The following is a 15,229-nucleotide window of genomic DNA, read 5'->3' as shown; positions in this document are numbered from 1 at the left end:
ATTGACATAACTGGGTCCTTGGTTGTACCACCTCTTGACATGACTGGGTTCTTGGTTGTACCACCTCTTGACATGACTGGGTTTTTGGTTGTACCACTTTTTTACATAGCTGGGTTCTTGGTTGTACCACTTCTTGACCTGGCTAGGTTCTTGATTGTACCACTTCTTGACATGGCTGGGTTCTTGGTTGTACCACTTCTTGACATGGCTGGGTTCTTGGTTGTACCACTTCTTGACATGGCTGGGTTCTTGGTTGTACCACTTCTTGACATGGCTGGGTTCTTGGTTGTACCACTTCTTGACATGGCTGGGTTCTTGGTTGTACCACTTCTTGACATGGCTGGGTTCTTGGTTGTACCACTTCTTGACATGGCTGGGTTCTTGGTTGTACAACTTCTTGACATGGCTGGGTTCTTGGTTGTACAACTTCTTGACATGGCTGGGTTCTTGGTTGTACCACTTCTTGACATGGCTGGGTTCTTGATTGTACAACTTCTTGACATGGCTGGGTTCTTGGTTGTACCACTTCTTGACATGGCTGGGTTCTTGGTTGTACCACTTCTTGACATGGCTGGGTTCTTGGTTGTACAACTTCTTGACATGGCTGGGTTCTTGGTTGTACCACTTCTTGACATGGCTAGGTTCTTGATTGTACAACTTCTTGACATGGCTGGGTCTTGGTTGTACCACTTCTTGACATGGCTGGGTTCTTGGTTGTACCACTTCTTGACATGGCTGGGTTCTTGGTTGTACCACTTCTTGACATGGCTGGGTTCTTGGTTGTACCCCTTCTTGACATGGCTGGGTTCTTGGTTGTACCACTTCTTGACATGGCTGGGTTCTTGGTTGTACCACTTCTTGACATGGCTGGGTTCTTGGTTGTACCACTTCTTGACATGGCTGGGTTCTTGGTTGTACCACTTCTTGACATGGCTGGGTTCTTGGTTGTACCACTTCTTGACATGGCTGGGTTCTTGGTTGTACCATTTCTTGACATAGCTGGGTCCTTGCACAACCTCTTCTTAAATTGGATCTGTTCTTTGTTGCACAATTTACTTAAATTGGATCTGTTCTTTGTTGCACAATGTACTTAAATTGGATCTGTTCTTTGTTGCACAATGTACTTAAATTGGATCTGTTCTTCGTTGCCAAACCTCTACTAAAAATTAGTTCTGCTCTTTTGATTTGTTGCACTATCTGCTTAACATATTTCTTGTTTGTTTTTTTATGCGTATAACTTTCTTAAAATGGCTCTGTTCTTTTTTACTCAACCTCCTTGACCTGGTTCTGTGTTCTTTGATATGTGTTCCTAGTTAAGACAATCACTTATTTTATTGTGATACTTCTTCAGGGGCCCTTTAACTCTTCACTATCAATATTAAAGAATAAATGCAATGTGATCAGAAATGCCCTCAAGTATGTGATACAAGAAGGTACACAATTATAATGCTACATGTGTATTGCATTCATGAGTATGTGGCTTAGAGATATGTCAGGTAAATGAATTTACATAGCTTAGGTATATGCAAATGCAGTCTGCTTCGTTTAAAAGTTTTTTGGCCAGTATCTTTAAAAGTGAATTTACTACAGATGAATATTTCAATACCAAATGATTAAAATCAAGACTTCAATTCCAATCAATCAGAGATTCGTTGAGGTTGAGGTCACCAATTGGAGTAAATCAGACTTTAACAACTATTCAACTGTATACTTTTTGATCGGAAAAGTGAAATGTTTATAGAAATGCAAACCACCTATTTCTGAATGGATTTGAAAGGAGGGTATAATCAAATCCCACTGCATTTTGAAATGGGTAAACAGTTTTGGCACTTACCAATATATTGATAATTTCAAAATAAACAGTTTCTCTGTGAAAATCATACAAGCGTATTTAAAATAATTCAACAGAGTGTATTTGCATTACAGAAATACCCAGCATAAAGTACCATAAAAGCCAAGTATAATACACCTTAAAGTACCTGGCAAATTCCATTACTCCACATACAAGATCAAAGTTAAACATCACAGTTTATTTGTCCAAATAGAGACATGTATCTTATCTTTGAAACAACTTTTCAGAACCAGCTGTGTGGCTGATTATATTTACCTTTTTGCCAGGAATAAAGTTAAGAAAAATGTATTTTTATTTCTGGTGGAGGCATGGCGATATAATACATGACTATTATTTTAAGATATATCACTGATGGTTTCATACCTTATAATAATCATTTAAAATGAAAAGTAAACAAAAATAGCAACAACAAAAATCACACACAACAACAACAACATCACAGTAGCAGCATCACGTGCATCAGTGCAGATGATTTCAACAAGCATCAGAAAATCATATGCAAAGCAAAAAACATTCACACTGCCAACTAATAAAGGCTCATATTGCATAAATAAGCTTTGAAGCAGAGCTGAATGCATGCCTAGCCCCTTGAGCTGTGAATTTAATATAGTTTTATAGGGCATTTTGGCCATTTTCGGAAGATGATCATATTTCCCTCACACAGGGAATTTCATGCATAGATCTTAGAAATTGAGAAAAAGACTCTTAAACTAAATAAAAATAAAATTCAAAAGGTGGGGTTTATTACCGGTAATCCATAAATCTTTTCAAGCTCCTCGTTCTGTTTGTTTGCTTTTTTTAATCAAATTTGGGGAAAATTATCCCCAAGTTTCTCTTAGAACTTATAAATCCAAATTGGGAAGAATATACAGCAGAAAAAGTAAAAAACATAATAAATAAACACACAACAAAAATACTCAGGTACCTCAAAGCAGTAATGTTCCTTAGTTTAGTACTCCAAATGACTGAAGCTTTCAGTTAGCAAATTCTAGACATTTTGTTTACTAGAGAAGAACTATCCTGGCTGTTCGATCGACTACAAGCATTGAATCGTATTGGCATAGATCTGCTATAAACAGTTAATGTTTCTATTTACCCAAATAAAGTAGGCTTATGAATAATAAATACGTAACAAAAGTATTGCTTAAATAAGGTGCAAATCTGAGATCATGGGCATCATGCAGGATATCAGGCGGCCTTCGTTTCTCATCAATTATTTAAGTTTTCATTCAGAAATTACAGAATAAAATGTTATCATATAAAATTACATGGTATTAATGAAACATCAATATTACACGATAATGATACATTAATATAAATAATTCACCCATCTATTTGTTTAAGCTAAACATACAGGGTAAAGAGTTTCAAGTGTGAAAGTTTCTGCCAATACACTCAATACACTGTAGATTACGGTAGATTATGGCGATTATGCGAGGATCTTTTCAGACGTGACAATTCTTAAATTATTGTTTTGTTGACCAGATAAAACACAAGAAACATTATACTGTCTTATAGTTACCTTTATCAGGTATTTCCATTTAAAAAGTCCTCACTATTGATTTCCAGATATTGTTGAAATTTGTTGAGCATTATATATAAAGTAATATACATGTATATATTATATAACCTTATAAAATACATGTAACTAAATGAAGAGCACTAGAATAATATACTTATACTATACAGATAGTATATGGTTTACATATGTACATGTACATTCCTATAAAATTAAATCTCACAAAAACTACATGATTATTTGTATTAATTATTACTTAGCTGTGCAAAATCAATTTTAACCTTCTTACATATTAGTCCCTCTTTTTGATCAATATGAAATGGAAAAGCACCAATATTCCATCAAAAACCAGGCATACTTCTGGATTGTATTCCAAAGCAGATATGATGAATATAAACATATTAAAAAAACCTTTAACCGACAAACAAGTAATACATACTGTCCCATGAAAGAGCTTCAGCCGTCATTTTCTCTGATTTCAATAAATCCAAAGATTAAAGTCTAGTTTCAAATAATACGGGTGACAAAAGATATCAATAGTGTAAAGAAACTATCACTAAATTCATTGATACGATGAGACGACTGGTATCCAAGGACTGAACACAGTACGTTGGTAAGTGTCAACCATTGATATCCGGTGCTACTCGATAGACTATCGCAAGCGTGAAGTTTGCCGTTGAAATTACCACGCTACCATGTCTAATAACCCTCCGCTGGTTCAGTAAACCTAAACATGCCCATTGTTTGATATTATTGACATAGTAGTTATTTGGACAAATGATTAATGCAGTGTTTTATGAAGAAAAGAAAAGGGATCTGTTTTAATTCCAATATGTCCTTTTAACTCTTATGTTTCATTTGTATTGCAAAGCAAATAAATGTACAACTTGCATTAAAAGTATAAATCAAATTTAAGAGAATTGTTTTTTAACATTTAAAAAACATTAAAATTATTGGACTTCTTAATTTTTTTCTTAAATGCCAGTTACATTTCAGAAAACAAAATGAAAAGCAAACTAATGTATTTTTTTTATTTTGAATTGTACAAGACCAATATCCATAATAATTATATCCAAATGATGGATTTTAATAATTAAAATGAAATCATTTTTATGTAAAAATTGTTATTTCAATTATTTTCATCTCAAACAAATTATATAATATGACATGAAATTGTAGGTCTAGGATATATACAAGTTGACAATATTTTTACATAATAAGTGCTCTTTGAATGTAAATTGTTGAAAAGAATCTAGTTATCAATATATTAAAAGCAAGTTTTCAAAAAGTATAATCATAACAAGCAATTGATAACAAACCACTTGTGGGTGAACTGATATTTATGACACGTTAATATGGACTTGTATCTTTATACCCTAAACAAACGGTAGACTGGTTTTCAATTAAAACGTAAAATAATACTGAAAACCAATAAACAAGTTTTATTTGTTGAAAGGCCTTTAAATAGAATTGATACATTATGCTGTCACTCTTTAATATTTTTTAAACAATTTAGCCTAAGCAATCATCACAGAGGAAAGTTCTTAATGAAAACTGCAACATTTTCATATTCATTTAAAAAAGTTATTAGATATATACTTTTTTTTAAAGAAAAATGTATTTTATTCAAAGTTAAAAACATTATTAAAAAATATGCTCAACTTATTATTATTATTATTATTATTATTATTATTATTATTATTATTATTATTATGTTTTAAAGGAAAACTACAACATATTCATATTCATTCATTAAAAGAGAATCTATTTGGATCAATCTAAATCAATATAAAACAACTGCCAATATTTTGCTGCAATATCTTACTAACAGTATAATTTTTGTTTAGTATAAATCAATGCATCAAAAATATTTAAACTAACATGAACAAAGTAAAAGATGTACATCTTATAAGTCCCACAGATAACAGTGGGTGAAACCTTAGGGAATCCTTTTTGCCTAAGCAAATATATGTTTTGCAATTTTCACATAGATTAATGAACTCACTATTTACCCTGTCCTTCCAGCCTGCATGGGAACTATTTGCTGTTGCCAAGGGCTCTCATTAAGGTCATTGAGAATTAACCCTCATCATTACTTGAAGAAAATGTCCTTAATATTGTCTGTATTGACATACCACTACAGAAAAATGCCTACTACTTTCAAAGTTAGCCTGCTTATACTTGAATGTCTGGGCAGTTGAATTTCAAGCTTTCTTTTCTCATTTAGTACACACCTGTGTCCAATTCAACAATTCAAACTAGAGATATATGTACCATGTAAGAGTATTCATAAATCAAAATTTAGATTTGTACATAGGAAATATTTTTTCCACACAATGAATACGTGTTGATTAGTTTTAATATCTGGAAACAGTACTTTAAAAAAAAAAAAGATTGTTAAAAAGTAAAAATCCACTTATTGATGAACTGTTTCAAATGCAAAATAGGAGTATTCGATATGCAAGGTGGTAGTGGCACACTTAACTCAATAGGTATAATGAACAATATTGGTAATTCTAAATACTTGCAAACTTTCAAACTTTAGGGCTTTTATAAGTAAAATAGGAAAAAAGTTTGCAGCTACAATTACCCTTTTTGCATAGCTTGAACCCACAAAACACAGTCATGTACTTTTCATGTTATCAACAGCCTTTGATGCCTCACTCCGCCCCACCCCTTCACCTACCCCGTCACAATTTACTATATGCTGAGAAACACTATATAGCTGAGTACAACCTCATTAAATAGTAGTATTTAAAATTTTATCACTCTAACTATTAGTGATGTTCCGATGATTGATTATAATCGAAAATCGATTGGTTGGGCCTGAAATCGGCGACAATCGATAGTATTTAGTTATAATTGATTATCGAAAAAAATTGTTATCTTTAACAAAATGGCTGATGAAAGCCACAATGAGCAAGAAAATGAACTATTTTTTATACAACAACATTTAATAACTTCAATCATAGACATAAGGTATATGCATATAATAATTAAGAGTTTAATACTGTACATGAATAAAACTACAACTCAGGTACTATCTAGTATTTTAAAAACCGATTGTACTATTGATAATCGGTTACTTGAGTGGAACTGATCATCGATAGTAAAATTGCAGCCGATTCCCAACACTACTAACTATTGTATATGGGAAAGTGGGTGGATTCAGTCCCCGCACCAGACACACTTTCCTATTTTAAATTTATTAAATACTTAACATTTGATACAAACATTTTTGTTTTAGTTTTCATTGACAAAACTACATACTTGTTATTAAATGACTATAAATTATAACTGTATTGCATTGGAACATGTAGCATTATATTATAGGGTCACTTTTTACAGACCTGTCTGATCATAAGTATAAGTATCATTACTGACTAGTCTAAAATAATAGATGTGTTATACAGCATTCTTTCAATCCCTAAAGTCTAAACAGGTTTGTGCAAAAAACGGGTTTTTTTGAAAAATATTGAAATTGTATTTAGTGAAGTATTTTATGTTTGAAATGGAAAATAAAGGTTTATATTAATATTTTACCATGTAAGTACAGAGCTATTTTGCACAAAACAAGCATTAAATGCATTAAAACACATGAATTACCTTTCCAATAAAACGAAACTTGACTGACAGACAACAATTATGCCAAGCGGAACAACTCCGCCCAATTGTAATAACTCAGCTACCTCCGACAAGCTTCGAAATAGACCTCATAAATACAGTCGTAACAACTCGGCCATGGCCGAAGTGCTCCGATTGTTGTAAAACTGTGAACTGCAGCCTTGTTTTGACAAAATGAAATGAAGAAAACCCCATCGAACTCATAATTATTTGTTGGATATTTACTTTATGTGTACGGAACTAAAATAACATTATCTAGTAATGTTTCTTGTTTTTATGATATTTTTACGACGCAATATGGTTTAACACGGAATCCTGATTGGAACAACTACCCACTTTTGGTACAAAACAATTTGTACGTGAAGAATTTGCCAATCAATCAAAATTCGTAAAAAAAATCCGTCAACGTACAATTATTTGAACTACATTACTGACAGTGACATACAGTATCTTATTAGGCCATGGCTTAGGCTAATGTCCGCCAAAAATCTTACTATTGTGGTTTAGAGCTGCAGAAACACCGCCACCTGACAGTGCTGTCATAGCCCTTTTATGCTGCCAAAGGGAGATCCGTCTGTTATTTACAGGACAATCAATGTCGTAGGTAACATTGAATTTTCCCGCGATTTAGGGTTTGTTTACGTAATTGTCATGGAATTACTTCCGGTTTATTGTGGTCTTTCAGGAAGCTCTTTATCAAAATCGAAAGTATATCAACATTGAATATATTGCCTTAATTTATATTAACTGTGACATTAACTATCAAACATAATTCAAGATAGTTTCTTGAACAGTCTTTCATGAAAGACTTCTTTTTATGGACTTTCAATACAAATTAAATGTTAGATCCGAATATCCTTTTCCAACGAAAGTTATTTCCTGTTCGGCATGCGCAGTTGTCTAAATTCCACAAACCTTGTTTACAAAATATTATTTGAGTTTACAACTGCATTTTAGACAAGATGACGGACGCAGATGGAGAAATATTGGTATGAATGACAATGCGTTGTATGATGTTAAATTATGTGAGCATGTCATTGCTCTTGTTTATCATTTTTATTATTTTAAGACACTCAGAAACTTGACAACTCATTCCCCACCCACTTTAGACTGTCAGCTGTTGAGCTAGTCTAAAATAATAGACGTGTTATACGGGATTCTTCCAATCCGTAACGTCTAAACGGGAATGTGCAAAAAACGGTGGTGTTTTAAAAATATTGAAATTGTTTTAAGTAAAGTATTTTATGGTTGAAATTGATCATAAAGAGTTATACTCATTACCGCCGTATTTTACCATGTAAGTGAAATGTTATTTTGCACTAAACAACAATGCAACAAGTTGTTTACCTTTCCAATAAAACGAAAGTTGACTGACACAGAAAACAATTATGCGAAGGGGAACAACTTGATACAATCGTAATAAATCGGCCTCCTCCGACAAAGCTTCGAGATAGACCTCGTTACACAATCGTTACAACTCGGCCATGGCCGAAATGTTCCGAGCGATTTAAAACTGTGCCCTGAAGCCTTGCAGGTGCCCTTCATGTATATATCGTTATGTTTTGACAGAATGAAATGAAAAAAAGCCATCAAACTCATAATTATAAGTTGTATATTTATTTTTTGTGTACGGAACTAATATAAAATAACATTATCTGGTAATATTTCTTGTTTTTATAATATTTTATAGACGCTATAATATACTTTAACCCGGAATCCTGATCGGAACAACTACCCACTTTTAATACTAAACAATTTGTACGAGAAGGATTTGCCATATCAAAAATCTAAAAAAATCCGTCATCGTACAACTATTTGGACTAGCGGTACGGTAGCGCAGTCGATAGAACACTTGCCCTGTAAGCTAGAGTACTGGGTTTAAGCCCCATCTGGCTGCAACTTTCTTACTGTGTGACACTTGTACCCCTTGTCATTCTAAAATGCTGTCCAACCATAGTTATGATGACTAGCTAAAGACTAAATATCATAAAAAAAGCCTAGTGACCAATTACTTGGTACGGCTCATTTTAGTAATACAAGCTATCTCAGTAAAGGTACAAATAAGGCTCTTACTGAAATCCAGCCAACCATTCCTTACTCTTAATCATTCCAAATGTATGATGTTGATGTTTCAATGTTCTTAGGCCCAAAAAAAAATACCTGTGTTTCTGGTAACCCGTCCGCCCCTTTTTTTTCTTTGCTGATTCTAATCCTTTTTTTTATAAAAACCCCAAACATTGTCATATTTTTCGTTGTTTGTTTTTCTATGTCCCCGGAGAATAAACTTTCATTCCTGATTATGTATCACCGAGACGCTTTGTCAACAGGAAAACAAAATGGCGGAGTTAGGTGAACGCTGTCCAGTATCTTCAAATTGGCAAACGCATGTTTATGGTCCAAACACGTGGTTGATCACAGGAGACACATTTTGTTGTCTTTATAATGAAAATATTTAGGATATACTTCGCAGTGTTATTCATCCAAAATAAAACTTACTTTTTTTAATGATTAGGCTTTGCGTATATTATGCAGGCGTCTTACGATCAGGCTTTGCAAATTCATGCAGGCTATCTGAGAGGTTCCAATACACATTTCATTGATCATTACAACAATTTATCCAAATACTTTAAAATGGATTTTTTTTAAAATATAATTGTTTTAACATAATTGTTTTTGTTAATAGTAAAAACAAACATCTACTAAAGTATAAAAGTACATAAAGAATATTTAAAGTGTACAGTATTATGATATTGCAGCCAAGATTTTAGTAACAGCCTTGAATTAAGGTAAATGGTGGCTCCAATTTTATGATCATATATATTCAACTTTCAATATTTTAAAACTGTTCATTGCCAATGCTTCTGTTAACTTGTTTGCAGGCTAAGATCCACTACTACTGCCGAGAGCAGTACTTCTGTCACATGGAGGATGCCGCTGATGAGGGGTTAAAAAAATACTCAAATGATGGCGTCCTAAAGTTCTACAGAGCGTATGCCATGATATTGCAAGGTGGGGATCCTGCACTAAGACAACCTATGGTCTTATTGTCTCTTTGAAAGTTTTGTATTTCTAGCATTAAGTTATTTCATAAACATGAGCCTCAGCTCAGCCTTTTTAGCTCCCAGCAAGACCCTTAGTGAGAAGATTTTGAGTACCACATTATAAGGAAACCTTTAAATACAAGTAATTGCCTTTGTAATAATATTTATCAGCAACCTTTTTATTACATATTATTTAATCATTGATTTCTTGACAATTGGACATACTGCTTATACAGGGGCCAAATTTCAGCCCATTTCACAATGCTCAAACATTTATTGTTTTCCTAACAATGTGAAACTAAAATTCTTCATTGTATGTTTTGAAATAGATCTTTTTTATAAAGAAAATGGTTTCCCATTTCATTTGTGTATGGAAGTGTTGATGTATTCTTAAAGATACAAACTTAATTACCAGTACATATTTTTCTTTTCTGTCTATTTTTTAAATAATTTACAAAATTTGAATACGCTATTTTAGTCAAAATGTAGCCCCATTACCAAAATGGTGAAAATGCACTCTGTTGTATGTGAATACTGCTTTACAATGATATCAGCTTTGGTAGTAATGTTTTACATAAATAATATTTATTCAGATACCTTTCATTTATAATTGTTTGTTGTTCCTGTCCTACCCAGATCGTATCCAGGAAGGGATGAGAGAACTGGATGTTTTGAAAGACAAGCGGGACGTTAACCTGTGTTCCACCATGGCCCTGATGTTAGCTCACAAGAAGGGAAACTCTGTTGGTGGGTGTCTGCATGTTATCTAGTCTTATGATTTGAAGGTTACATATTTTGGGCCAAATCCAGCTACTGACCAAATTATTTAATGTAACAAAAATACTGATTTTCTAATTGTTGGTTCAGATTTCTCAAGACCTTACTGCAGGCAGGTTTAAAATGTTAAAAAAAAGACGCTTTATGAAATAAAATTTTGAAATTATTGATGATTCATTATTTTGGTGGACAATATCATCATAAACGTTCTAAATAGTTAAATTAGAATTCAACTGGCAATCTCATTGGAGGAGCGTTGTTATATTTTTATTCTCTAGTTTTATTTGAAGAAATGGATTTTTTCAGTTTATTACTTAGATAATGTATTTTACAATCATTGTACCATATCAGAACGTCTCAATTAAACTTGAGATTGACAAGTTTCATCAACATTTATGTGTACTTTTATATGTAGATATTAAAAGAATGTATATTAAATAATCAGTCATTTGCAGCTTATATTAAATGATACTAACTGTAAGTCATCACATGATTCCCATTTTGTATTTATCCGTATTTTGATTTTAATTTTTCCTTTGTTTTGTTTCAGATCGCGAGGCAGTGACAGAGTTAGATGCGAAGTTGAAAGAGGAAAGGAAACAGTCTGGGGAAATGGTAATCTATATAAACAAACAAATATAGTTGTTTTACATTGCCTGCCCTGTGTGTGTACATGTGGATCCCTAACTTTCAGGTCTGCAAAAAATGCATGTCATGGTCTTTAGAAAATATTTCACCTACTCAATAGTCATGTTCTTTTCGCTTTTCTGAAACTTTGATTACATCTACTTGTAAATGTAAAATAATAAAGTATTGAAAATTGTGATGATTACAAAAGCCTCTTCATTGCCATAATGTCAAACTAAGCAATATTTTCCCTAAAGTCTTATTTTGTTGTTGATTTTCAGGGCCTATACTATGCTGGGCTGTTCCTGTTTCTCACCGGAAAGCATGACAAAGCTAGAGAATACATCGACAGAATGTTGAAACTCAATGGCGATAATGCTGAGGTAAGTTCGGGAAATAAGAGTTGACTTCTCAGTGCTTTACTGTATGGTGAATAGAGCATAAATCTATATTTTATGTGAAACATAATAATTTATATTTCTTAGCCTCAAGGTTAATCAAATTTCAGTCTATTTCCAGTATTTAAACAAATGAAAGTACCATGAAACAAGAGCCTTTAATTAAAAGCAGTAAAAAACTCCATAATTTGGGTACCGAAACTAGCACAAGCCCTGCCATAGTTAAAGGATATCAGGGTTTGCTCAAAGTATTGATTAATAATTTAGACTTGTTCATTTAAAGTCAAATTGTCCACTGTTTCTTTTGTTTTAAGGGTCTGGTGTTGAAAGGCTGGATTGAACTAATGAGCGGGCGAGAGGCGAAAAAGGCTCTCAAGTACTTTGATGATGGTCTCTCGTAAGCAGATTTTGTCTTATATTTAGATTGTAAAGTCAGTAAAATTTGTTTTAAGTTGTATAGGATGTGAATTAGGATTCAATAGTACTGTTTAATTCCTTTGTGTTACATTTCCGTATAAAACATTGGGTGATTTAAATAAACTATTAACATCTACACAGAATGCCTGTATTACATACTGTTTTTAACTGATTCTGTATATTACAGTAGCCTTGTGCGAAATCTATTTCCACAAACCTTAACAAATGTAGGTCAAAACAACAACATATTTTATACCAATGAACAATGTATTTTATACCAATGAACAATGTATTTAATACAAATGAAATAAAAGAAATACTATATGTTAGTCAGCTGATATGTGGAATTGTATCACTTATCAGTGCTTGTGTAAAAATACGTTGTAAAGGTTAAGATGCATCACACTTGACCAGTGGTCTCCTGATCACACTTGATCAGTGGTCTCCTGACATATTGGTCTTCACACCAGCAACTCAAAGTGATACAGCCCCGCAGATCAACCAACTAACATAATACTCCCTATATATAGTGATACAGCCCCGCAGATCAACCAACTAACATAATACTCCCTATATATAGTGATACAGCCCCGCAGATCAACCAACTAACATAATACTCCCTATATAAAGTGATACAGCCCCGCAGATCAACCAACTAACATAATACTCCCTATATAAAGTGATACAGCCCCGCAGATCAACCAACTAACATAATACTCCCTATATAAAGTGATACAGCCCCGCAGATCAACCAACTAACATAATACTCCCTATATAAAGTGATACAGCCCCGCAGATCAACCAACTAACATAATACTCCCTATATATAGTGATACAGCCCCGCAGATCAAGCAACTAACATAATACGCCCTATATATTTCATATCATATAAATCAGTCAGAAGCATAAGTTGTGTTATATGAACACTGTGCAGTTATTAAACTTACCATAAAGATTTGTTTGAGTGTAAATGAAAGGAATTTTTAAGTATGTAATATGGGTATTGCAGAAAGTCTGTTGGTGGTAAAAACATTGATGGTCTGCTCGGCAAGTCTCGACATTTTGAAGCAAAGCACAACTACAGCGGTGCACTAGATGCAGTCAACCAGGTGATTGTACACTACCCAAACTTTCTCCCGGCTCTCATCGAGAAAATGAGATTACAACTCTCCCTACAGGATTGGGAATCATCCATTGAGACAGCACAAAGGTTAAGATGCTAATATATTTTGTAATAGTTATCAATTAATTTTTGCATCAATTAGTAGACCTATCTGTACATTTCATCAGGTAATCCTATAATTGAATGTCATTGGAAAATTAGTACAGTTACATGTGTTGCAAGTGACTTCTTTTGTCAAAGTTAGACATCCAGTTTTGTTGCTCTCTTGCTGCAAAATCATGGTAAATCACCCAAAAATATATGTTAAACCTAACCTATGTGTGTTACAGAGCTCTTGGCGTGGACATGCACTGTTTGGAGGCTATGAGATACATGGCCCTGCATCTTCTGTGTCGGGAAGGAAACTATCCTGAGGTATGGTTACGTTAGTAATATGTTGGGGGGGGGGACTATACCTCCAGAAATTAGTAATGCCAGTTGATCTTCCTATTTATAAAGTAAAGCACTAACTTTTTAACTGTGAAATGCCAACATCTTGGTTGATTAACTTAAGTTTTATTGATCTGGATTAAACTGTTCATTAAAGGCTCATTTATCAGCATACTGATCATTTGTTGTCATGTGCTATACTTCCATAATTTTAAAGCAGCTCTTTACTTTCCTTAACTCTAGTTAGATGCAGCACTACATCTTAAAACATGAATGTTATTTTCACATAAATATGGTACATTCCTTTCATGGTTGGATTGTATATTTTGTTGGTTGCAGGCTGCCAGTAAGATAGGGGACATCATCACAACACTGGACAGATTTGAGTCTAAGAATGCCTCCCTCTACTGTAGCATGGCCCAGGTCTTCTGTAGGCTGGTATGTATTGTTTCTTTTGATGAAATCAAGTACAAGATATATTAAAAATAAAGCATATAAATTTCTTCTTCGGTCATAGTCACTTCCAGATGTAGGTTTGGCTCATATTGCAACTCAACACTAGTCTAAAATAAATAGATATAAACAAATTATTGCCACCGAACAGCCTACAGGTTAAAGTAAACAATTTACTGCCACAGAACAGCCCACAGGCTAAAGATTAGGTAGGACTTTCTTTTAAAACACATTCTTTCTATATGGTCATTAGCAGGAAAGGTGCAGTGAAAGAGCCATCATGTATTGCCTGCCGTAAAGATCTGAATTGAATGTTAATAACATCTCAAAAATAATACACTGTTACTAGAATCTTGTTGTTCATCTTGCAAAGCTAAAATCTGATGATTTGATCAAAATTGGTGTACATTATGAACTGGGCTCCTTGGTTTAAAAAAACCCAACATTGTTGTATATTCTAGTGTGGTCGTAACTCCCTAGTCCTACAGCAGACCTACACTCTGATGGAGCGAGCTGTGAGCCTGAGTAGCCAGAACTCCGAGTACATCACAGAACTGGGCTTCCAGTTGTTACTACAGGGGAAAATGAAGGATGCTATGAGGTGTTACAAGAATGCCATGAAGATAGATGAGACCAGTGTTTCTGCTCTCACTGGTACGGTGTATGGGAAATATTTCTGGTCTTACGATAAAAAATAATTTCATGAGAAAAAAGCCATTAAAATATTAATGAGAAACTTGATACACATGTTGGAAATGACAGTTTTGCATATGTGTAATTGCTCATGATATATTTATCGAGTCCAGTGAAAACCCCCCAGCTTGGTCCTGTCTGATTTGAAGGATGACAAATTACCATATTATAGGATAACGTTTTTAAGCAATTTGTTTAAAAATATAATTTATTTAGTTTTTAAAACTTTTTTCTCTGACCTGTCTTTAAGAAATATTCTTGAATGCTTAAGTGACA

General features: G+C 33.5%; 2 protein-coding genes across 27 annotated transcripts in view; one reads left to right on the top strand and one right to left on the bottom strand.

Annotated features, from left to right (window-relative positions):
- Positions 1-7,632, bottom strand: part of LOC128234864 (centrosome and spindle pole associated protein 1-like) — a 54,067-nt gene extending 46,435 nt beyond the window's left edge. For 20 of the 23 annotated variants that reach the window (XM_052949427.1, XM_052949428.1, XM_052949435.1 and 17 more), the window contains exon 1: positions 3,811-4,023. In XM_052949427.1, the coding sequence (XP_052805387.1) occupies positions 3,811-3,818 (8 nt within the window). In that variant the 5' untranslated portion in view covers positions 3,819-4,023. The other 3 variants (XM_052949432.1, XM_052949442.1, XM_052949441.1) reach the window with 3 other exon arrangements.
- Positions 7,633-7,825: 193 nt separating this feature from the next.
- Positions 7,826-15,229, top strand: part of LOC128234863 (tetratricopeptide repeat protein 21B-like) — a 35,035-nt gene continuing 27,631 nt past the window's right edge. For all 4 annotated transcript variants that reach the window (XM_052949426.1, XM_052949425.1, XM_052949424.1 and 1 more), the window contains exons 1-10: positions 7,826-7,984; positions 9,875-10,004; positions 10,673-10,783; positions 11,364-11,428; positions 11,722-11,823; positions 12,153-12,235; positions 13,265-13,465; positions 13,708-13,792; positions 14,147-14,245; positions 14,722-14,914. In XM_052949426.1, the coding sequence (XP_052805386.1) occupies positions 7,958-7,984; positions 9,875-10,004; positions 10,673-10,783; positions 11,364-11,428; positions 11,722-11,823; positions 12,153-12,235; positions 13,265-13,465; positions 13,708-13,792; positions 14,147-14,245; positions 14,722-14,914 (1,096 nt within the window). In that variant the 5' untranslated portion in view covers positions 7,826-7,957. The remainder of the gene's footprint in view (positions 7,985-9,874; positions 10,005-10,672; positions 10,784-11,363; positions 11,429-11,721; positions 11,824-12,152; positions 12,236-13,264; positions 13,466-13,707; positions 13,793-14,146; positions 14,246-14,721; positions 14,915-15,229) is intronic.

The sequence above is a fragment of the Mya arenaria genome, chromosome 5, assembly GCF_026914265.1.
Source record: "Mya arenaria isolate MELC-2E11 chromosome 5, ASM2691426v1".
NCBI lineage: Eukaryota > Metazoa > Mollusca > Bivalvia > Myida > Myidae > Mya > Mya arenaria.
The sequence above is the reverse complement of the archived record's forward strand: the minus strand, read 5'-3'. Positions and strand labels throughout refer to the sequence as shown.